Below are 23,264 nucleotides of genomic sequence, written 5' to 3' on the forward strand. Positions count from 1 at the left end.
GAGGTCATTAAGGTTCCTTGCTGTGGCACGTCAGAACTGGCGGTCGATGAGTTGGGCATTGTACCCAGTTCTTGTGAGGGCATCCCTGAGTACTTCCAGGTGTCCGTCACGTTCCTCCTCTTCTGAGCAGATCCGGTGTACGCATAGGGCTTGCCCATAGGGGATGGCTGTTTTAATATGTTTTGGGTGGAAGCTGGAGAAGTGTAGCATTGTGAGGTTGTCTGTGGGTTTGCGGTAGAGTGTGGTGCTGAGGTGTCCATCCTTGATGGAGATGCATGTGTCCAGAATGAGACATATAGTCGAGTGTAGTCCATGGTGAGTTTGATGGTGGGATGAAACTTGTTGATGTCACTGCGTAGTTTTATCAGTGACTGCTCGCCATGGGTCCAGAAGAAGAAAATGTCATCAATGTACCTGGTGTATAATGTTGTTTGGAGATCCTGCATAGATAAGAATCTTGTTCGAACCTGTGCATAAAAAAGTTGGCATATTGGGGTGCAAATTTGGTCCCCATGGCTGTTCCGTGTGTCTGGATGAAGAACTGGTTGTCAAAGGTGAAGACGTAGTGATCAAAGGTAAAGCGGATGAGTTGTTGGATGGTATTTGGAGATTGGCAGTTGTTGGTGTTGAGTACTGAGGCTGTTGCCGCGATTCCATCATTGTGGGGGACGCTGGTGTAGAGTGCGGAAACGTCCATTGTGATGAGGAAGTGGGTGCTGAGTTTCTGTCAGAAATCCATAGTGTCGCGACAGAAGCTGGAGATCCCCTGTACAATAGGCTTCAAGATGCCTTCCACATAGCTGGAGGGATTCTCACAAAGAGTCTCATTGCCTGACACGATGGGACGTCCTGGTATGTTGGCTTTGTTACCTTTGGAAGGCAGTAGAAGTCGCCTACACGAGAAGTACGTGGGATGAGGGCGCATAGGGAACTCTGAAGGACTGGATCCAAAGTTCTGATCAGTGTGTTTAATTCACGGGTGTGTTCTTTGGTTGAATCAGCTGGTAGTTGCCTGTAGTCTTCCTGGTTGTTCAGTTGTCGGTACACTTCCTTGCAGTAATCTGTTCTATTCTGAATGACAATGGCTCCTCCTTTATCTGCTGGTTTGATGACAATGTTGTGGTTGGTTTTGAGAGCCTGGATGACATTGCGTGGTGAATGGGTGATGTTTTGCTCTACCTTGTGGGTACGGCTGATGAATCTGGCATTTTTATATTTCCTGACGGTTTGAGCATACATGTCAAGCACAGGGCAGCGGCCTTCCGGTAGGGTCCAAGTTGACACCTTCTTTGGTCGCTCCTCTACAGATCCCTGTGATGACTGTTCGAGTTCATCAGTGGGCTCATTGCGATCACTGCTGGCACCTTGAAAGAATTCCCGGAGTCTCATTCGTCTGATGAACTCCTCTGTGTCTGCTGCCAGAACCAACGGGTCCATTTTGGTGGTGGGGCAGAGGTTGAGACCCCAACTCAGGACTTCAATCTCTTCCGGTCGAAGGATGTGGTGCGATAAGTTGATAATAGACTTCCCCGCAGTGAAAATGTTGTCTACTGTGGTTCCAGGGTGGGCTTTGCTCTCACTGGTGAGAATGTCAAGTTTCTCCAGTTTTTTGTTCTTGGCGTGCACGTACGTGGTGTAGGTTTGTCGCCTTCTCTGTTTGGCCGTGTCGTGTAATTGTACTGATGTATCCTGAGTGCAGGCTGAGAGTGTGGACTCCATCTGAATTTCAAGGTTGTGGCGCCTGCTGTAGAGTTGGTGCATGAGATGATTGAGGAGTTTACGAGAGGTGCGGTGGCAAAGTCTCTCTGCGTAGTCTGTGTTGTAGGTCGACTTAAGTAGGTTCATGATCTGTAATCCTTTTGAGATCTTTCCTGCTTGCCTGCATTCCTGTAGAAACTTGATGTCTGTGTCGATATGTGCGATCTTCTTGGAGATCCTCTCCACTTTAAGCTGGCGGTTAGTGGTGTCTATAGTAGTCATGATTTGGAGATGCCGGTGTTGGACTGTGGTGTACAAAGTTAAAAATCACACAACACCAGATTTTATAAATTCTTAAGAATTTCTGTTTTTTAAAATGTAACACACAGCGACATTATTTTTCCCCCTCCTTCATGAATACACATCACTTCTCTTTTGGTTCAGGATTAAACACCATTGTCCCAGTAACCGTCCAATTTTTGAATTTCCCGCTCACCGGCACGAGGGAGGCAGGGTGGACCCGGAAGTCACGTGCAGCCCCTTGGGCAGCCATCTTCATCTGCGTCCGCTTTCTGAGGGCGCTCAGGGGGTTTCTGCTGTTTCTTTGGAAACTGTGTAGCCGAGGACGTTGTGAGCTTTGGATTCGGAGCGGTGCGTGTTTCGGGGTTGCGCCAAAACAGCAGCTGTCGCCACCGAGCAAGGAGAAGTGGGTTCGCCTGCCGTCAGGAGCGGGCGACAGAAACTACAATTCCCGGCATGCCGGGCGGGTCGCGCATGCGCTGATGCTGCCCGCCGTGGCGGGCATGCGCAATGCCGATGGCCCGTTCATAAGGAGCAAGAGGTGAGGCTCGCGAAATGAAATCAGTGTTTGGTCCCAGTGGTAAATCTGAAATATCCTCTTGATATGTGATCAATTTAATCCTTTTGTTGACCTTTCTTACTTGAGGGGCGAGGTGATTGCATGTGACTAGGTGAAAAAGTAGGGAGTTGAAAAGAATGGCCCTCAAGCGAGCAGGGTGAATTGACTTGCATTGAGATAGCTTCCCCCTCCCACTTCCCACCTCGAGGACTCCTAGCGTGCAGTGGTAATATCCCTACCTCTGTGCCGGGAGGCCCACGTTCAAGTGCCCCACTTCCTCCAGAGGCATGTTATGATGTCTCTGAACAGGTTGAATGGATTGCGGAAATATCTATGACTGGATGTTTATTATAGTACAGTGGTAATATCCCTGTCTCTGAGTTAGGGGCACAGGTTCAAGTCCTGCCTGCTCTTGAGGTGTGGTACGTATATATCTGAAATATAGCCCCCGTCACGATCTCATATGTCTCATTGAAGGAGTTGTTTTTATGGTTGTAGGAAATGTGGCTGCTGCTCAGTCTGCAAAACATAGATAAGCTACTTTAGTAATTTGGGCTGAGGGATTAATAGACATTTTCCTGTCAACCTGTTTTTTTTTCTAACCTATTAGTACCTATGGAGCAGGTGACATTTGAACCCATGCTTCCTGACTCAAGAGTTAGGAACATTATCGCTGGACCACAAGGACTCTTTAAGGAATTGATATATTAGATTACTTACAGTGTGGAAACAGGCCCTTCGGGCCAACAAGTCCACACTGACCCGTCGAAGTGCACCCACCCAGATCCATTCCCCTACATTTACCGCTGCACCTAACACTACAGGCAATTTAGCGTGGCCAATTCACCTAACCTGTACATTTTTGGACTGTGGGAGGAAACCCACACAGCCACGGGGAGAATGTGCAAACTCCACACAGTCAGTCGCCTGAGGCAGGAATTGAACCCGGGTCTCTGGCGCTGTGAGGCAGCAGTGCTAACCACTGTGCCACCGTGCCACCCACACTTGCAGTATTGACTGTTATGAGTGGGTGTACTGCACTCCTTTTCTTTGAATACTATGTAGGGAATTTTGTTTTTGCCCACCTTAGATTTTTCTGCATCAGCCATGACTCAGTTGATCTTACGTCTAGCTCAGAAGGATGTTAGTTCAATTCCTATTCCAAGATTTCATCACTGAAATCTAGGCCAACAATATAATGTAGAACAAAAGGAGTTGTGCATTGTCTGTCTTGGGTGCCGTCTTTCAGAGAGGTATTAAATCAGGACTGCCCTCTCAAACTTATGAGAAAATTCCTTTGTTCTAAGGAAGAGTAAGGGTGTTATCATCCATATTCTGGTCAATATTTATCCTTTTAATAAACAATATTATCTGATCGCTATCACTTTACTCTTTGTCAGAGCTTACTGTGTGATTTTTGGCTGCAGTTATGTTAATATATTTCAAAAGTTCCTCATTCACATTAAGCACTTTTGGATGACCCAAGGTTATGAAAGGTGCTATGCAAGTTTTCTTTAAATATGGGATAAAGGACCTCCTGTGGTATACATTTTATGTGATTCCATAATATCTGTTTAATTGTTTCATTAATGTTTTGTTGCAATTCCATGAAAAGTTTTTTTTAAATCATCTATTTTAAGTATTATGTTGTGTTCTGCTCTACACAATATTTTATTGAGGAGCAAATCCTATGTAAGGTGTTGCAAGTTGAGAATTATGAGAACTTTTAATGGTAGAAGAAACCATTGACAAGAAACACTGCTCAAAAATTATTTTAAAAATTAGATTGAAGGAAAATCATTCTTTAAGTATGCATAGGTTTTGTTTATTCTGAAAGTTGAAACTTTATTGCTGGAACAGCACAGCAGGTCACGCAGCATCCAGGGAACAGGAGATTCGACGTTTCGGGCACAGGCCCTTCTTCAGGAATGCTCTACACAATATTTTATTGAGGAGCAAATCCTATGTAAGGTGTTGCAAGTTGAGAATTATGAGAACTTTTAATGGTAGAAGAAACCATTGACAAGAAACACTGCTCAAAAATTATTTTAAAAATTAGATTGAAGGAAAATCATTCTTTAAGTATGCATAGGTTTTGTTTATTCTGAAAGTTGAAACTTTATTGCTGGAACAGCACAGCAGGTCAGGCAGCATCCAGGGAACAGGAGATTCGACGTTTCGGGCACAGGCCCTTCAGGAATGCTCTACACAATATTTTATTGAGGAGCAAATCCTATGTAAGGTGTTGCAAGTTGAGAATTATGAGAACTTTTAATGGTAGAAGAAACCTGAAGAAGGGCCTGTGCCCGAAACGTCGAATCTCCTGTTCCCTGGATGCTGCCTGACTTGCTGTGCTGTTCCAGCAATAAAGTTTCAACTTTGATCTCCAGCATCTGCAGACCTCACTTTCTCCTTATTCTTAAAGTTGTCAATTTAGGTAGTTTCCCCTCTGCTCAAGGGATTTCAATGAAAGTGGAACTGAATTAATGTTTATTATTGCTGTTTTTAACTCTGGCTGATTCAGAATCAAAGCCACGCAGCTTGCAAAGTCCCAAACCTGCTGGGTTGTATGAGCAGTAATTGCAGTGTTACAACTGTAATCAGCACCTTTGGACTTGTAATATATAAAAATTCATTAATGGCTGCACCTTCTGATCGTAAGTTGGGTGATGATGAGATCAGGTTGGCTGATCCCATGGTGTCAGTCACGAAGCATGGATCAGCATATTAAGAATACAAAGTTAAGTTGCTATCAGAATCATATTGCTGCAGCATTTAGCTTCTGAAGAGTACAGTGATCAAGTTTGTAGATATTTCTCAGGGTGTGGTGGCTCCCTAAGAATCCATTTGAGCCAGTAAAGTTAGTACTTGCTGTTTAAAGAGAAATATGCAAATAATTGGAAGAAATATGCAGTCAGAAAACAAAACAGATTCAAAACCTCATCGCCATTTCTTTGCATAAGTTTGTCTTCAGAGGCAAACAAATGAGCGTGACAGTGTAATGTTCATGTAAAACCTAGCCTTCAGAAAACCTTGAAAACTGGAAATTGCCTCAGCTTTAAGTCACCCCAACTACAATGCTCTTAAATTAAAGGTCTGTATGTTTTTCTGAGCTCATTGGTTAAATATCTCTTATTTATTTAATGTTAAATTTATGGTAAAGATGTTTCTTAAAAATTGCTGAGGCAGGAAACGTGAGCTGGAGTGAACGGTTATACATGCTTACCTCAACCTGAACTCTTGATTACTGCTACTTATACTGTGTGACAGACTTACAGGAGTTTAACTTGATGTAGAAAGGGCTGATGAAGGGCTTGTGCCTGAAACGTCGATTCTCCTGCTCCTCGGATGCTGCCTGACCTGCTGTGCTTTTCCAGCACCATACTCTCGACTCTGATCTCTAGCATCTGCGTTCCTCACTTTGTCCTTTTCTTTGTGTGACCCTAGATTGTAACTGCAGAGTATTTGAGTTTGGTGAAGCTCACAGCAGAACACAGTCCAGCATATGATATTCGCATACCTTCTGTTTACTTTGGAGGGCTTCGGAGAGAACACCTCTGGGACATCTGGACCAACCAACTCAACCACCCCGTAACCCAACACTTTAACTTCCCCTCCCACTCCACCAAGGACATGCAGGTCCTTGGACTCCTCCATCGCCAGACCATGGCAACACGACGGTTGGAGGAAGAGCGCCTCATCTTCTGCCTGGGAACCCTCCAACCACAAAGGATGAACTCAGATTTCTCCAGTTTCCTCATTTCCCCTCCCCCCACCTTGTCTCAGTCAAATCCCTCGAACTCAGCACCGCCCTCCTAACCTCCAGCAACACATTTTCAGCTCTGATCTCCAGCATCTGCAGTCCTCACTTTCTCCTCGAGGGCTTCTAGTTAATCAATGGAGTCAACACTGGCGGATTTGCCCTGCCTAATGCAGAACACCACCATCTCCAAGTTCCCCATCCAAGAAACACACCAGCCGACTTCAAACTGTAGAATGGGAAAGCGCCAAAGGAGGTCATTTGACGCACTATATTTGCTGGATTCTTGAAAGAGCTATTCAATTAGTCCCACTTGAACAGTTACCACTGTTCCTCCAGTTTCACTAGGTTAAAATCCTGAAACTCCTGACTTTACAGCACTCTGAGAGTCTGCAATGGCTCAAAAAGATGGATAACCATGACCGTCTCAGGGCAGTTGGGAATGGGCAATTAATGTCAGCAACATCCACATCTGTTTTTGTGTTTAAAAATGTGCTGAGCAACACAACTAATCTTGGCACATAGCAGGAATCCTGGATCTAGTTGTCTGTGTGGCTCACCTGCACTAACAAAATCTGAGGTGGAGATGCATATTGATGTATTACTTGTTTATGATTTCAGCAATAGCCTTCATGAATACCGAAGAAGACCATGTCTATGATCCTGTTTGCCTATGTGGCCCGTGTGACGGATGGGCTTCCTCTCTCTGCGTCTACAGACTTTGAGTGCAGCAGGGAGCTGCAAGAGTGTAAAAAGCAACTGAAAGTTGTGTCTAAAATGCTTGGGCAGTTTCCTGGCCGTGGAACCGTGAAGAACAATCAACTTCATATACAGTGAGTACCCCATTGCACACATCAGCAATGGGAATGCTAGAAATAGCTTCCTACACCTGAGTTATTGGAACACATGTTCCCAGTTTTTCTGAAAGCTGAGTGTATTGAAATGTAACATTTGAGATGTGCTCTTTAACTTCAGCATCAGCATCCTATACAGATCATTCCTCTCTGATGCAGCTTAGTAAGACAGTGATGCCTGTTGCTAACCAGGAAACCAGTCAACGGAGCAGGCAGCAGATGTGGAGAGATAAATGGAGTTACTGCTTCACGTCTGTGATCGTTTGGCTGGAGTCTGGACAAAAGGAGACACCGCTGACACACTGACCACGATTATTTCTCCACAGATTCTGCCTGATATCCTGGATATTTCCAGCATTTTTCAGCATCCATTCTATTTTGTAAAAGTGATGGGTGTGGCACTACAGCCTACTGTGTGTCAATTTTAGGTTAGAGATGAGGGGAGTCCTTTCTCTCAGGGCTGTTCATCTAGGAAATTCTCTTCACAATGATCCATTGGTGGCTGAGTCATTGAATTTATTCAAGGCAGAATTAGAAAGATTTTTGAGAGTCCAAGGGTATTAGGGTTGTGGCAGAAAAATGGTTGAGAACATAATTGGATTTGTTGTGATCTTGTTGAAAGGCAGAACTGCTCAAGTGACTAACTCTTGCTCCTAAATCCTGTGATACCGTATTCTGAGGCTTTGGGTCATTTGTGGAGCAGTTTAGCAATGAGATTGAGTACAGTTGTTGGGGTTCATGGTTAGTGCACAGCTTCAAATTTCTGGGTTTGCATCCAGTAAATAGAATGGCAAATGTTCTCATTCTGCCTCTTCATACTGTCTCATACATTTCACATGAACAGGTCATTGAACACATTTGACTCAAGGCTGTTTTCTGCTATGAGCTTCCCAGTAAAATTACTGTCCATATCTTACACTCTCTACTGTTTTTTTGTATTCAAGACAGTACTGTATCAAATTTTAAGGGAATTTATGGGCTCTGTGACTACAAATTCCCTGTTTTGAGCATGCCTGTGTAAAGGTATTACCCCAGGTAGTAACGTCTCCATAGTGATCAGCATTAAAATGTAACTCCAATAAGACCCATTCCTACTTCTGCAATTCTTTATGGCAGTCAGTAATGAAGTGTTTAAGTGTCCTATTTTGGAGAGGAGGGCAAGTTTATTATTAAAACCAAGTGCCCACAGTACAGTTGAGGACCTGTTTTTAGTTTAGCTATTGCTGCTGAGTTACTCAGGGCTGAAGGAAGCATTGCAGTGAAAAGAAGCTGTGTTTTTATTGTATTCCTGTGGACTGGAGAAGCTGGAGGACTGCACCTAAATCTTTTAAGGGAGTCTTCAACCTCCTCTTGCTGATTTCAGCTATTTTTGAGCATTGCTATGATTAGCAACACAAAGTCCTGATAGCATAACGTCCCATTCTTCCCATAATCAAGGGCAAGCAACAAGAACACCCCTCAGCCTCACCCCCACCCTCTCCAAGTTCCAAAATGGATTTTCATGATGCATTGGTCTCAGTTAGCTGGACAGTTGTTTCTTTTCTAATCTCACTATAATGAAGTGCATAGAATTTATATGCAATATTGCATCTTAATTTAAAGTGTTGTTAAACAAGTTCAGTATTAGCCTTGTTATTTTCCATCCTATGCTTGGGTATATTTGAGATAATTTTGATTAATGTTGTCTTATCTTAGTACTGGGCAAAGGTCTGTACTTTCAACTTGCTAGAGTGTAGTGCCAAATCAGGAAGCTGTAATTTAGGGTTTTGGGTGTAAGGCATAGACTAATTCTCTTTTGATATTAAAACAAATTTATTGTGCACCATTTGGAGTTGTATCCTGCGTTGGGCTGTGCACTGAATCTCAGTGAAATATTAACTCTGGCTAACAGAACTTGCATGCTTAGATCAAAGAATTTATGTACTCAAAAAAGAAACAGAACTTTTACCCCACTTTTGAAAGTTTTTAAATACATGGTTATTGTAGTTTTCCATTAATTCACTTGCACACTTTCCAGCCAATCCATATGCTTTCTAGTGGGGTATTCCCTGGATTCATTGTGGGGTATTCCCTGGATTCATTGTGCCTCTTTTCCTCCCACTCACAGTTTTCTGAGTGTTTTGCTTTTTTTCATCTTGAAATGCTACAGGTTCTGCTTTCCTTCTCCCTCTGTAATAAGTCTTAGACTGGGGAAACAACAGAGGAGAATGTGAACTTGTACTTATCCTTTTTCGTTAGCACTGAGCATCACTGCTTTAAAAAGCAGCACCGATCTTTGAGGGAACAATCCCACACAGTATAGGTAATTGCATTCCAAAGCCCTGGTTGGAGCTGGTTGAGAAAAGGAACTGGGAAAGTAGCAATTGAGAGAATAAATTTTGAAACCTGGGACAATTAATGGTGTAAATTCTGCACCCTTCAAACTCAGGAGGCAAATTTAAGCAAGGTTTTGATTATATGGCCTAAAGAGGCAACAAGAACAACATGCACTTATTTAGAATCTTTTCTCAGTGTAAGAATTTATTATTGAGCCATTAAAGGAAGGCAAAGGGTGATCACAGGTTTAAAGAATGGGAGAGAGATAGCGGGACAAGAACTTTAGGGAGGGAGGCCATTCCACAGCTTCTAGGCTGGGCACTTGACGGTTGTGAATTGAAGCACAGCTACAGTTATACACAATAGAAGAGATAGACAACATAATCTTCTCTGTCAGTACTATAAAGGAGTGCTGTTAAAATTAATGAGATTTACAGGTATTTCTAATGCTATAGTGTTATAGAAAAAACGCGCTTAAAGTGTTGGCGATATAATTACATGACAGCCAGCACACGTTTTAAAAGTTTGCACTTTAGAAACAATGTCCTCGTTCGTCAATCGTGTTATAGTGAATTCATGCTAACGAAACACTTGTTATAGCAGAATGACCTGTATTTGCCATATGTTTCAAAATTTTCAGATTTGTGCTCTATGTAAATAGTTTGATTTAATTCTATTTTCTTCTGCAGAAACTTTTGTTACATTGTTAAAACCAACTCTGGTGCATTGTGTGCTTGTGTTTCAGTAACAGGCCACCTCATTAAAGCTGGGAAGATATAAAATATGATCCATTAAATCAGATTTCAGACTAGGATCTGATTTGCTCAGTAATAACAAGTGGGACTATAACAAGTTCAAATCTCTAAGAGTATTTTGTAGGTTATATGGGGAATAGAGCCAAATTATGATATATTTTTTGTACTTTTTACAGCTCATTTGCCCTTGGTGGCTGCACCGTAATGTGAAGTGAGTGGAAACCTCTCTGAAGGTTAAGCTGATAATTTCAGCATTTGAATGAACCTTGTAGCTTCACTATTTAACAAACAAAATATATTACTTTAAGTTATGTAATATTTAAGATATAAATTTACTATTCTGTTTCAATATCTTTAATGATCTTCCCCTGCCTGCTCCATCCCCAGTTTTACTTCTTCACAGGGTATCGCCTACATGACCATCTGCTGTAGCTACTACCCCACAACGATGGCATTTTGCTTCTTGGAGGAACTTGGAATGGAGTTTATCTCTTCCTTCGAGATCGCTAAAATTCACATGGTTTCAAGACCCTATGCTTTTCTTGAATTTGGTTAGTCTTCAGTCTTCTCACTGCTTACCTTTGCCAGCCTCTCCATTTTCCGTCACTCATGTCCCTTCCGCCTGTTGATCCCAGTGTTGAACCACAGATTCTTAAATGTTTTAATGAATTCACTGCCTATTAAATTTGCATCTGTGTTTGTTTGAAAGACTGTGTTGAATGTTCTGAGTTGAAACTTCACCAGGCTATGCAGTAGTGAAATTTCCAATAGTTTCTTTAGCTACATGGCAAAATATTAGCTTCTCAGATAGCTGCAGTTTTAAAGTGATCTTTCTCAATGTAATAATATGAGTGCAAGTAATAATTTGTTTTTTTTTAGCAACGTGACTGTGAAGCTGCTAGATTGTTATAACAATCAGACTCGTTTACTAGTGGTCTTTTAGGAAAAAAAAACTATTGTCATCCTGGCTTGTGACTTCAGTTTCACACCAATATGGTTATCTTAATTCTTTTATGATGTGGGTGAAGAAATCAGCTGTCTTGTATCATCTTATAACTGAGCTGCAGCCGTCCAAGAGAATGGAAAATCACCGGGAAATAAAAATAATCCTTTGATTGCATCTCATCGTACATCACGAGAATGACATTTTAAAAACAAATGGATGAGGCAGCTTATTGGTGTGGAAGACTTTGTTGGATTCTTTTTTCTCAACGTTTACATTGTTAGTTCCCAAACCCAGGTTTAAAAATCAGGTAGAAGAGTAGAGGTTTTCCCCAAAGGAAATGGGCAACATTAGGTTTTCTAGTGGGCCTTCTAGTAGTATGGAAACAGAGAGTGGTTTGACCATAAGAAGTAGGAACAGGCCACTAGACATTTGGCCACTCGAGTCTGCTCCTATTCAATAGGATCATGGCTGATTTAACATTCCTTATGTCTGCTTTCCTGCCTTTTCCCAGTAACCTTTGATTCCCCGACTGATCACAAATCTCAGCCTTAAAAATATACAAGGAAGCTGCCCCCACAGCTCTCTGTGGCAACGAGTTCCAAAGACACTCAATCCTCTGAGAGAAGAAATTCCTCCTCATCTCAGTCTTAAATTGGCATCCCTTCATTCTGAGGCAGCGTCATGAGAGAAAATCTCCTCTTAGCATTTACCCTATCAAGTCACTTAAGAATATTTGAAATAAATAAAATTCCCGGTAACTACTTCTGTCACACATTGCTGTTAATGTTGGACTGAGAGCAACACATTTCCACTGTGCTTTTCTCTTCTCCCTCATCTCAGAAGAGCTTTGTACCTCTGACTTATTGAGTTAATCTAACGTAATTGGATTTACTGTGTGTGCTTGTTAAACATAAAATATTACGGCCTTTCCACCTAGTTATGTGTGCTATCCCTTTATGAAAGGACTATGTAATAGCATCAGTCTCCTGCTCTTTCTTCATAACTCTATAGTTCTTCCCTTTTCAAGGACTAACCTAATTCCATATGAAAGTCAGTATTGAATCTGCTTTGACCAGCCTTTCAATTGCAAGTGAAATATGTAAAAGCTAGGAATGCCGCTGATTGTGACCTCCTGAACTATGGATTGATGAGAAGGGAGTCATTGTTATATCTTATTTTTCGACATATCCATTATTCTAACCTTTTTCTTTTTGTTTCATTCGTATCATTGCCCTCTTTACACCTTTAGCATATTTCTTCAGAAGCAAAATTGCAGTGAAAAGTACTCATCTGCTGACACTTCTTTAAAAAGAAAAGGGATAAGAGCTCCTGTGTGAGATGAGAAGTTGCCTTATTCCTTCATTCTTTTTGTTTTGTCGGGGTGTTCAGTTTCAGGTCACTACTTGTGACCCGAGTTAAAATGAATAATTTCACTTATTGGGTTGCACGTCATGGATGGCTTCATTGAGTTAAGTGATCAGAGTCACAGCAGCATGGAACCCAATCTAGAGTAACCTCTGATAGGGCATCTTTGGTTCAAGCTGAGTGAAAAAGGACCATAATAACCTCTCTGTTAAATAACAGCTACAGTTTCCATTGCTTTGCTAAAATAGTGTGTAGTGAAGTAGCTCCTATTGGAAATATTTCTGTTAGCCTTTCACTCTTTGTTCAGTAGATTTACACAAAACATCGGAAGGTCGGTATGGACTTGTTAGGATGAAGGGCCTGTTTCCACACTAGGGAATCTAATCTAATCTGTTAATTTGCAGATAGTACAATACAGAAAATAAAATGGCACTATAACTATTCAAACCGGCCATCAATAAAAATCAGTGTGACCAACATCCAGAGAGAGCTAAAGGTGACACCACCCCGCCAAGTAAATATGGATGATATCATAGTTTCTAATGGGACACTGAACGGACATCTGCTTTTGCAGTCAAGCCCTGGTAAGGCCAGATCAGATACTGTCTTTTGAATGCATTAATGTTGCTCAGAAATGTAATGCTCATATATTCATTTTTTTTCCAATGTCAGAACTTAAATTAGATCATAAGACACAGGCCCATTGAGTCTCCTCTGTTATTCAATCATGGCTGACAGGTTTTTCAACTCCATTTCTCTGCTTTCTCCCCATAACCTTTGATCCCCTTGGCAATCACACACTTCTCTATCTCTGCTTTAAATATATTCAGTGACCTGGCTTCCCCAGCCTTCTGTGGCAATGAATTCCACAGATTCAACACTCTCCTGCTAAAGAAGTTACTCCTGATGAGATCGACAAGGTAAAACCAAAAGGACTGCAGATGCTGGAAATCAGAAACAAAAAGTAGAAATTGCTGGAAAAACTCTGCAGGTCTTGCAACATTTGTGGAGAAAAGTCAAGAGGTAATGTTTTGGGTCGAGTGACCTTTCCTCAGAACTTTTCTGAGGAAGGATCACTGGACTCTAAGTGTTAACACTGATTTCTGTCCTTAGATGCTGCCAGACCTGCTGAGCTTTTCCAGCAATTTTTGTTTTTGTTTGTTAATGGGATCAACAACAGTGATGTTTGCAGACTGCTGTGGAGTTGACTTTAAAATCAAATTCATGTTTTATGGAGAGCCAATCATATTTAAAACACTAGTTAAAAATAAGCATTTAAATTCTAATGTTTAGAACCATATGTATTTATGGGTATAATTGTGAATTTAGTCTGCATATCTCTTTGTAAACAGAATTGCTATTTTGTCTCACACTGTAAGAAGACTTCAGTCCAACTCCCTTGTTACATGATGAAAGTTAGACTAACAAACTGCATTAGGTCACAATTTGACCTTACCATGATTGATTAGATTAGATTCCCTACAGTGTGGAAACAGGCCTTTGGGCCCAACAAGTCCACACCAACCCTCCAAAGAGCAACCCACCCAGACCCATTCCCCTACATTCACCCCTGACTAATGCACCTAACTATGGGCAATTTAACATGGCCAATTCACCTGACCTGCACATCTTTGGATTGTGGGAGGAAACCGGAGTACCCGGAGGAAACCCACGCAGACACGGGGAGAATGTGCACACAGACAGTCACCCGAGGCTGGGACCCTGGCGCTGTGAGGCAGCAGTGCTAACCACTCACCCACCGTGCCGCCTCTAATGTAGATTCAGTGGCTAGATACAGGCATACCATTCAGCAGTGTTAGCCATTTAGGGATACAGAGTGCTAGGGTTTCCATGCAACTTTGTGGAATGTGATGCAAAGATTTTATGAAGGTGATAGTTACCACACTCTGCTTTTCTCATTATGATTGATGTGGAGACTAGCTGGTTTCCAAAAGGCTGCTTTTGTGGCCAACATTCATGCATTGTAAAATTAAAATATTACTTTGCTGATGAACACTCATTATAAAGCAATATTTATCAAACAAGTAAGTTAAACCTAGGAATAACTGTTAATTCCCTACACTGTCCATCAAAAAAGTCAGTCTTAATGTTGATTTTTATTCGTTCCATTGTAAGATATGAACAGGCCAAGTGAAAGTCGTCCTCAGCAAAGTAATTATTTTAGACTTAATGCCAATTTGAGAGTCTCAGAGCGGCTCCTCGTGCTGGTTGTTTCAAGTTTTCCTTTAGTAATATTTGGAATGGTGCAGCTTCAGTCGTGAGCTGCTTTTGGCACAACTCACCTGTTACTAGCTTTAATGGCCTTAAGTTACAGCAGAGACCTGTAGTTATGTAAGCTAGATACGTTTACAGTTTTTGAAAGTGCATCAGGGCTTTTATGTGAATCATGTGATCTTGTGCGTGCAACTGCACATTTGCAGTGGATGACGTCGGCCACCTTTAACCATGGTGTTATTTCTCCCACATTGGAGAATCATGCAGAGTTTCTGACCATAACACTTTGGGGAGAGCTTTGCTTTCATATAGCTTCTTGTCAATAGAATCACAACTATTGTTGGATATATCTTCATAGAAAGAGGAATTGGATTTAAGTAGTAGTTTTCTCCCTTAAAAGCTGCTGTTCCAAATTTGTCATGATGGAATTATCAGTGTTGGTACTGTCGCAGCTCTATTTTGCATCTTCCTGTCCTTATTGTGTACTGCAGAGACACTCCTAAGACCATAAAACTATAAAATGTAAGAGCAGAATTAGGCTGTTCAGCCCATTTGAGTTTACTGTGGCATTTGATAATTGCGGTTTCTCAACCCCATTCTCCTGCCTTCTCCCTGTAACCCAATCACTCTTACACTTTTCACTATTTATTTGTTAAATACAAGCTACAATATATCATTCAATTCAGTTCAATCAAGAACCTATCTATCTCTGTCTCAAATACATTCAATGACTTTGTGCATCCACAGCCTTTTGTGGTAATGAGTTCCACAGATGAACTATGCTTTGGCTGAAGAAATTCCTTCTCATTTCAGTTACATAGAACATTACAGTGCAATACAGGCCCTTTTTCCCTCGTTGCGCCGACCTGTGGAACCAATCTAAAGCCTATCTATCCTACACTATTCCAATTTCATCCATATGTTTATTCAATGACCATTTAAATGCCCTTAAAGTTGGCGAGTCTACTACCGGTGCAGGCCAGGTGTTCCATAGCCTTACTTTGACTGAATAAAGAAACAACCTCTGACATCTGTCCTATATCTACCACCCATTCCCCCCCCCCCCCCACCAGTTTAAAGCTATGTCCCCTCGTGCTAGCCATCACCATCCGAGGAAAAAGGTTCTCACTTTCTACCTTATGTAATCCTCTGATCATCTTGTATGTCTCTATTAAGTCACCTTTCAAGCTTCTCTCTAAAGAAAACAGCCTCAAGTCCGTCAGCCATTTCTCATAAGACCTTCCTTTCATACCAGGCAACCAGGTAAATCTCCTCTGCACCCTTTCCAAAGCTTCCACGTTCTTCCTATTTTGTGGTGACAAGAACTGCATGCAATATTCCAAACGTCACACCAGAGTTTTGTACAGCTGTAGCATGACCTGATGGTTCCAAAACTCAATCCCTCTACCAATAAAAGCTAACACACCATATGCCTTTTAAAACCCTATCAAACTGGGTGGCAACTTTCAGGGACACCGAGATCTCTCTGCTTATCCACACAACCAAGAATCTTACCATTAGCCCAGCATTCCTGTTACTCCTTCCAAAGTGAATCACCTCATACTTTTGTGCATTAAACTCCATTTGCCACCTCTCAGCCCAGTTCTGCAGCTTATCTATGTCCTTTTGTAACCTGCAACATTCTTTGGCACTGTCCACAACTCCACCGACCTTAGTATCATCTGCAAATGTACTAACCCATCCTTCTAAGCCCTCATCCAGGTCATTGATAAGAATGACAGACAGCTGTGGCCCCAAAACAGATCCTTGTGGTATACACTGGTAACTGAACTTCAGGATAAACATTTCCCATCAACCACTATCCTCTGTCTTCTTTCAGCTAGCCAATTTCTGATCCAAACCGCTAAATCACCTTCAATCCCAAGCCTCTGTATTTTGTGCAATAGCCTACTGTGGGGAACCTTATCAAACACCTTACTGAAATCCATAGACACCATATCAACTGCTTTATCCTCATCACACCTTCTCAAAGAACTTGGTAAGGTTTGTGAGGCACGACTATCCCTAATCAACTTATTCCTTTAATCTTATCTCTTGTAACCCTCTCCAACACTTTACCCACAACCGATGTAAGGCTCACAGGTTTATAATTCCCAGGGTTGTCTCTACCTCCCCTTCTTGAACAAGGGAAACAACATTTGCTATCCTTCAGTCTTCTGGCACTATTCCTGTAGACAATGACGACATCAAGATCAAAGCCAACGCTTCAGCAATCTCTTCCCTGGTTTCCCAGAGAATCCTAGGACAAATCTCATCTGGCCCAGGGAACTTACCTATTTTTACACTTTCCAGAATTGCTAACACCTCTTCCTTGTGAACCTCAATCAAATTTAGTCTAGTAACCTATATCTCAGTATTCCCCTTGACCATGTTGTCTTTATCTAGAATTAATACTGACAAAAAGTATTAATTTAGCACTTCCCCTATCTCCTTTGACTCCATGCACAACTTCACACTCCTATCCTTGATTGACCCTAATCTTACAGTAGTCATTCTTTTATTCCTTTTATACCTATAAAAAGCCTGAGGGTTTACCTTGATCTTATCCGCCAACAACTTCTCACGTCTCCTCCTGGCTCTTCGTAGCTCTCTCTTTAGGTCTTTCCTGGCTAACTTGCAAGATTCAAGCGCCCTAACTGAGCCTTCACATCTCATCTTAACATGAGCCGCCGTCTTCCTCTTGACAAGAGATTCAACTTTCTTAGTCAACCACAGCTCCTGCGCTCGACATCTTCCTCCCTGCCTGAACGGTACGTACTTATCAAGGACCTGCAGTAGCTGGTCCTTGTATAAGCTCCACATTTCTATTGTGCCCTGCAGTTTCCTCACCCAGCCTATGCATCCTAAATCTTGCCTAATTGCATCATAGTTGCCTTTCCCTCAGCTTTACTCTTGCCCTGTAGTATATACCCATCCTTTTCCATCGCCGAAGTAAACATAACCGAATTGTGGTCACTATCACTGAAGTGCTCACCTACTTCCAAATCTAACAGCTGGCTGGGTTCATTACCCAGTACCAAATCTAATGTGGCCTCACCCCTTGTTGGCCTGTCTATGTCTGGTTTCAGGAAACCCTCCTGCACACATTGGACAAAAACTGACCCATCTAAAGTACTTCAACTATAGTATTCCCAGTCAATATTTGCAAAGTTAAAGTCCCCCATAACAACTACCCTGTCACACACCCTCCTATCAAGGATCATCTATGCTATCCTTTCCTCTACATCTCTAACTATTTGGAGGCCTATAGAAAACTCCCAACAGTTCTCCTTTCCTGATTCTAATCTCAGCCCATACTACCTCAGTAGAGGAGTCCTCAAACGTCCTTTCTGCAACCGTAATACTGTCCTTGACTAACAGTACCACACCACCTTTTCTTTTGTCATTTTCTCTGTTCTTACTGAAACATCTAAATCTCGGAACCTGCAATAACTATTCCTGTCCCTGCTCTACTCATGTTTCTGAAATGGCCACAATATCGAAATCCCAGGTACCAACCCATGCTGCAAGGTCACCCACCTTATTCCGGATGCTCCTGGCCTTGAAATAGACACACTTCAAACCAACTACTTGCTTGCTGATGCCTTCTTGTGATCTTGAAATCTTAGTTCTGACTTCACCACTCTCATCCTCCCATACACTCGAACTACAATTTTGGTTCCCATTCCCCTGCTGAATTAGTTTAAACTCACCCACCCGAAGCGCATTAGCAAATTCCCATCCCCCCAGGATATTGGTACCCCTGTGGTTCAGGTGAAGACCATCCTGTTTGTAGAGGTCTCACCTACCCAGAAAGAGCCCCAATTATCCAGGAATCCAAAACCTTCCCTCCTGCACCATCCCTGTAGCCACGTGTTCAACTCCCCTCTCTCCTTATTCTGCGCCTCACTAGCACATGGCACGGGCAACAAGCCGGAGACAACCACTCTGTTCTAGCTTCCACCCTAGTTCCCTGAATTTCCAACTTAAATTCCCATCGCTCTTCCTCCCTATGTTGTTGGGGCCTGTGTGGACCACGACTTGGGGCAGCTCCCTCTCCACCTTGAGGATCCCAAAAACATGATCAGAGACATCATGAATCCTGGCACCTGGGAGGCAACACACCAACTGAGTACTTCTCATTCTGACAGAACTTCCTACTTGTTCCCCCTAACTATGGAGTCCCCAATGACTAATGCTGTGCTCCTCTTTCTCCTTCCCTTCTGAGCAAAGATACAGACTGTGTGCCAGGGACCTGTGCCCCACTGATTACCCCTGGTAAGTCGTCTCCTCCAACAGTGTCTGAGCTGGTATACTTATCATTGAGGGAAACGGCCACAGGGGACCCCTGCACTGTCTGCCAGTTCCCTTTCCTTCCCCTGACGGTAACCCATCTATCATCTTCTTTTAGTTGAGGTGTGACTACCTCCCTGTAACTCTTTTCAATCACCCCCTCTAACTCCTGAATGATCTAAAGTTCATCCTTTGCTCTTTGCTGTTTGTATTCTATGCCTCTTGAAATCAATGATAATATTGCATTTGCATTCCTAACTGCCAACTGAACCTGCATGTTAACATTAGGGAAATCCTGAATCTAGGGTTCGCAAGTCCCTTTGTGGTTCCGGTTTCTGGAGACTTTTCTCGTTTAGAAAATAGTTTGTGCCTCTAGTCTAACGACCAAAGTGCATAACCTCATACTTACCCATGTAATATTTCATCTGCTACTTCTTTGCCCACTCTCCTAGGATATCCTAGTCCTTCTGCAGCCTCCCCATTTCCTCAACACTATCAGGGTGAAAGTGAGGACTGCAGATCTTCCGCCTCAGAAACCTACAACCACACGGCATGAACATTGAGTTCATCAGTTTCCAAATCTCCCCTATCCCCACCCCATCCCAGATCCAACCCTCCCACTCAGATTTGTCCTCTTGACCTGACCTACCTGTCCATCTTCCTTCCCACCAACCTATTACCATCTACCTTTGCCCACCTATCGCCAATCATCTACCTTTCCCTAGCCCCACCCCCCTCATTTATCTCTTTGCCTTTTTCCCCCTCCCCAGCCCTGAAGAAAGGTTATGCTCAAAACTTTGACTCTCTTGCTCCTCGAATGCTGCCTGACCTGTTGTGCTTTACCAAATGCCACACTTTCTCAACAGTGTCTGTCCCTCCACCTATCTTTATGTCATCTGCAAACTTGGTCGCAGTGTCCTCAGTTCCTTCATCCAGATCGTTAATGTATAGCATGAATGGTGTGGTCCCTATACTGACCCCTACAGAACTTCACTAGTCACTGGCTGTCTTCCTGAAAAAAAAACCCTTCTTCCCTACTTTCTGCCCTCTGCCAGTCAGTCAGTTCTCTATGCTTGCCAATATCTTTCCTAACAGCGTGGACTTTTAAGTAGTAGCCTCCTGTGTGGTACCGTGTCAAACGCCTTCTGGCTATCCAAATAGATTACGTCCATTGGCTCTCCTTCATCTAATTTGCTCATTAACCTCCTAAAAGAATTCTAACAGATTTGTCATGCACTTCGAAGTGCTTCCTAATCTCATCCTTAATGAAGGACTCTAAAATTTTATCTCCTATATTTCATCTGTTTCTCCTTTAGAATTAATGGCCACAAAATGGAAATTTGAATTATATTTGAGCTTATTCCCCATGGATTAACTGTACTTCTCCTGAAGTCAAAACGTGTTGCCCTAGAAAAGCACATCCAGTCAGGCAACATCCAAGGTGCAGGAGAGTGGACATTTCGAGCATAAGCTCTTCAGTGTTCCTGATGAAGAGCTTATGTTCGAAACATGCCACACTTTTTGGCTCTGATTTCCAGCATCTGCAGTCCTCACTTTCTCCTTGTACTTCTCCTGAACACAACTCTTAGGAACAGGAATAGGCCATTTGGTTTCTTGAACTTTTGCTGGAGATAGTGACCGTGATAATGTCATTTGACTTGGTTTGTAATCCAGACCCCCCAGGTAATGCTTGAGGGACATGTGTACAGATCACACTAGTTAATTTGGTGGAGTTTAAATTCAAACAGTAAGGAGGAAAAATATTTGGAATTAAAAGATAGCTGACCATGAAATCCCATGGATCGTCCTATAGACCTGTCTGATGAGGATGTTTGCAGTCTCCTATGGGAGACACTGCTGTAGCCCAGCCTAATGCTCTGGGAAAACTAGTTTAACTCCCACCATTCCAAATATTTGAATTGAAATTAAATTCAGAAGTCTGGAATCATAGTGACCATGGCATAGATCATTCATTGTTGTGAAAACCCATCTAATACCATTTTAATCCTCTTTGGGAAAGGAAAAACTGTCATCCTTACTTGGTCTAGTCTCCAGATCCACATCAACTCTTAAGTGCCCTGTGAAATACTCGAGTAAGCTAAGTCAGATCAAGGACAAATGCTGGCCTCAGCGGAGATACGCACGTCTCATGAAAGAATTCCCACCTTTGACACCTAGAAGGAGCCTAGAACCTAGAAGTAGCTGATACGTGGAACACCCCCATCTTCAAGTTCCCATTCAAGCTACAACACCCTTATTTAGAAATGTATTGCTGTCCCTTTAATGTTGTTGGGTCGCAAATCTTAGAATTCCCTCCTTGACGGTACTGTTGTGTACCTACATCACACAGACTACAGCTGTTCAAAAAGGCAGTGGTTCAATAAATGCTGGTGTACCTAGCACACTGACATCCTAAAAATGAATTTTTGAAAAATGCCTGATTTGCTACCTCTCAATGACTTGGGTCAGGCCTGTAAATTAGTTGATGAAAAATAGGCTGTCAGAGAGTAAATGAGAATAAAATTGGCAAGCTGTGAAAATCTGTCTCTCAAAAATGAGAAAATCTTGTATTTGTACAGGGCAGTTATTTTGCTATCAGGCTGTACTAGTCATATTGAGAGAAATATTGATAAGACTGTCGTTATAGCAAATTGTCTATCTTTACAAATACAATTTATTTATCCACAGCACCCAGTTACAGACTGGAACCAGTAAGTGCAGTTGGGATCCTCTCAGTTATCCTTAATATTATGTGTGGAGCTCTCAACTTGATCCGTGGAGTTCACCTCATAGAACACAATTTTCAGGTAATTGAGAAATTTTAAACATAGCTTCAGGGAATCTGAAAATAACAGCAAAGCTGAATAACATTTCCTTTTTGTTTTTGCCCTCCGTGAAAAACATGCAATAAATTGTAAATCAGTACATAATGTAACAAATCACTACATTTCTCCATTTATGTATGAAACAGTTAACAGAAAGGGGCTGTTAAGGGTTGATGTGTGGAGGATGTTTCCCTGGCTGATGAGTCTAGAACATGAGGTCACTGTCTTAAAATAAGAGGTCAGGCATTTAGGACTGCAATGAGGAGACATTTCTTTGTTGAAGGGATTGTGACTGTTTGGACTACACAACTTTGGATGCTTAGCCTTTGCGATACTTTTGGATACCAGTGAATTAACAGATGTAGGGTTAGTGCCAGAAAGTGTATTGAGGTTAAAGATCATTCATAATCTTATAAAATGAAGGAGCAGGCTCACAAGGTTAAATGGTCCATCCCACCACCTATTTCTTATATTCTCATGTTTATTTACTACAATGTGTGCTTATATAGTGATCATATAACTTTGTCATGTTTGACGTTTTGTCAACATAACATTTGAAGAAATATCTTCTTCTATATTTATGAATTCAGTGAGCAAGATGCGACCAAGTATATCCATAAACCTTTTGTAAAGTTGGACCTTAACAATAAATTAGCTAGCTAAGTGTCACTTCTGTCTGGTTCCATGGAGTGTTATTCTTTCCTGAGGTTGAGTGAGCTTTCTCATGCTATCATCCCAAGCTTCCTCTGCCTGTCAACTACCATGTGATTTGTTGTCATGGAGGTGAACAGCTTGGGCTGTGAAAAGACAGAGACTCTTTGTCAGACTAGAAGAGAAACCTGCAGGTCTGCAGCAGCCAAAAAACTTAAGATGTGGTTTGTCCTTGTCTGATGGCAATGAGAGACTTTGTGGCACTGTTTTGAAGAACAGTGGCAATGCTTATTTCTCTCCTGACATTGTTTGGCTGTTATCAAGTTGTTGTTTGTGGGAACTTGCTGCACAAATTGGCATTTTCTACATTACCATGGTGACTGCACTTAAGAACTTTATTGGCTTTGAGGACATAATGAGCTTGGAAAAGATATTTCATTAGTGCAACCCTTTCTTTTGCAAGCTGCTCTTGTTCTTATGCCAAAATATCTAAGATCTTCACATTCAAAAATTATATAATTCTTTCTGATAGTCTAAAGACTTCTGAAATGTCTCTAAACTCCCCCCAGTGTCTCAATGAAATATAATAAAGGAGGCAATTACCTAGTTGTATTATTGCGAGACTATTAATCCAGAGACCTAACTAATGTTCTGAAGAATTGGATTCAAATCCAGCCTTTGCTGAGATGTGGAATTTGCATTCAATA

The 23,264-nt window shown here is 42.0% G+C and overlaps 1 protein-coding gene across 5 annotated transcripts in view; it reads left to right on the forward strand.

Moving 5' to 3' along the window:
* Positions 1 to 2,256: 2,256 nt before the first annotated feature.
* sec22c (SEC22 homolog C, vesicle trafficking protein) overlaps positions 2,257 to 23,264 on the forward strand; it is a 34,671-nt gene continuing 13,663 nt past the window's right edge. For all 5 annotated transcript variants that reach the window (XR_006311754.1, XR_006311755.1, XM_043690840.1 and 2 more), the window contains exons 1-5: positions 2,257 to 2,539; positions 6,939 to 7,150; positions 10,630 to 10,793; positions 12,958 to 13,137; positions 21,770 to 21,888. Coding sequence is in view for 3 of the 5 variants with exons in the window: in XM_043690840.1 (XP_043546775.1) it covers positions 6,969 to 7,150; positions 10,630 to 10,793; positions 12,958 to 13,137; positions 21,770 to 21,888 (645 nt within the window). In the remaining 2 variants the exon portion in view is untranslated. The remainder of the gene's footprint in view (positions 2,540 to 6,938; positions 7,151 to 10,629; positions 10,794 to 12,957; positions 13,138 to 21,769; positions 21,889 to 23,264) is intronic.

This window comes from Chiloscyllium plagiosum, chromosome 5 (assembly GCF_004010195.1).
Source record: "Chiloscyllium plagiosum isolate BGI_BamShark_2017 chromosome 5, ASM401019v2, whole genome shotgun sequence".
Taxonomy (NCBI): Eukaryota; Metazoa; Chordata; class Chondrichthyes; order Orectolobiformes; family Hemiscylliidae; genus Chiloscyllium; species Chiloscyllium plagiosum.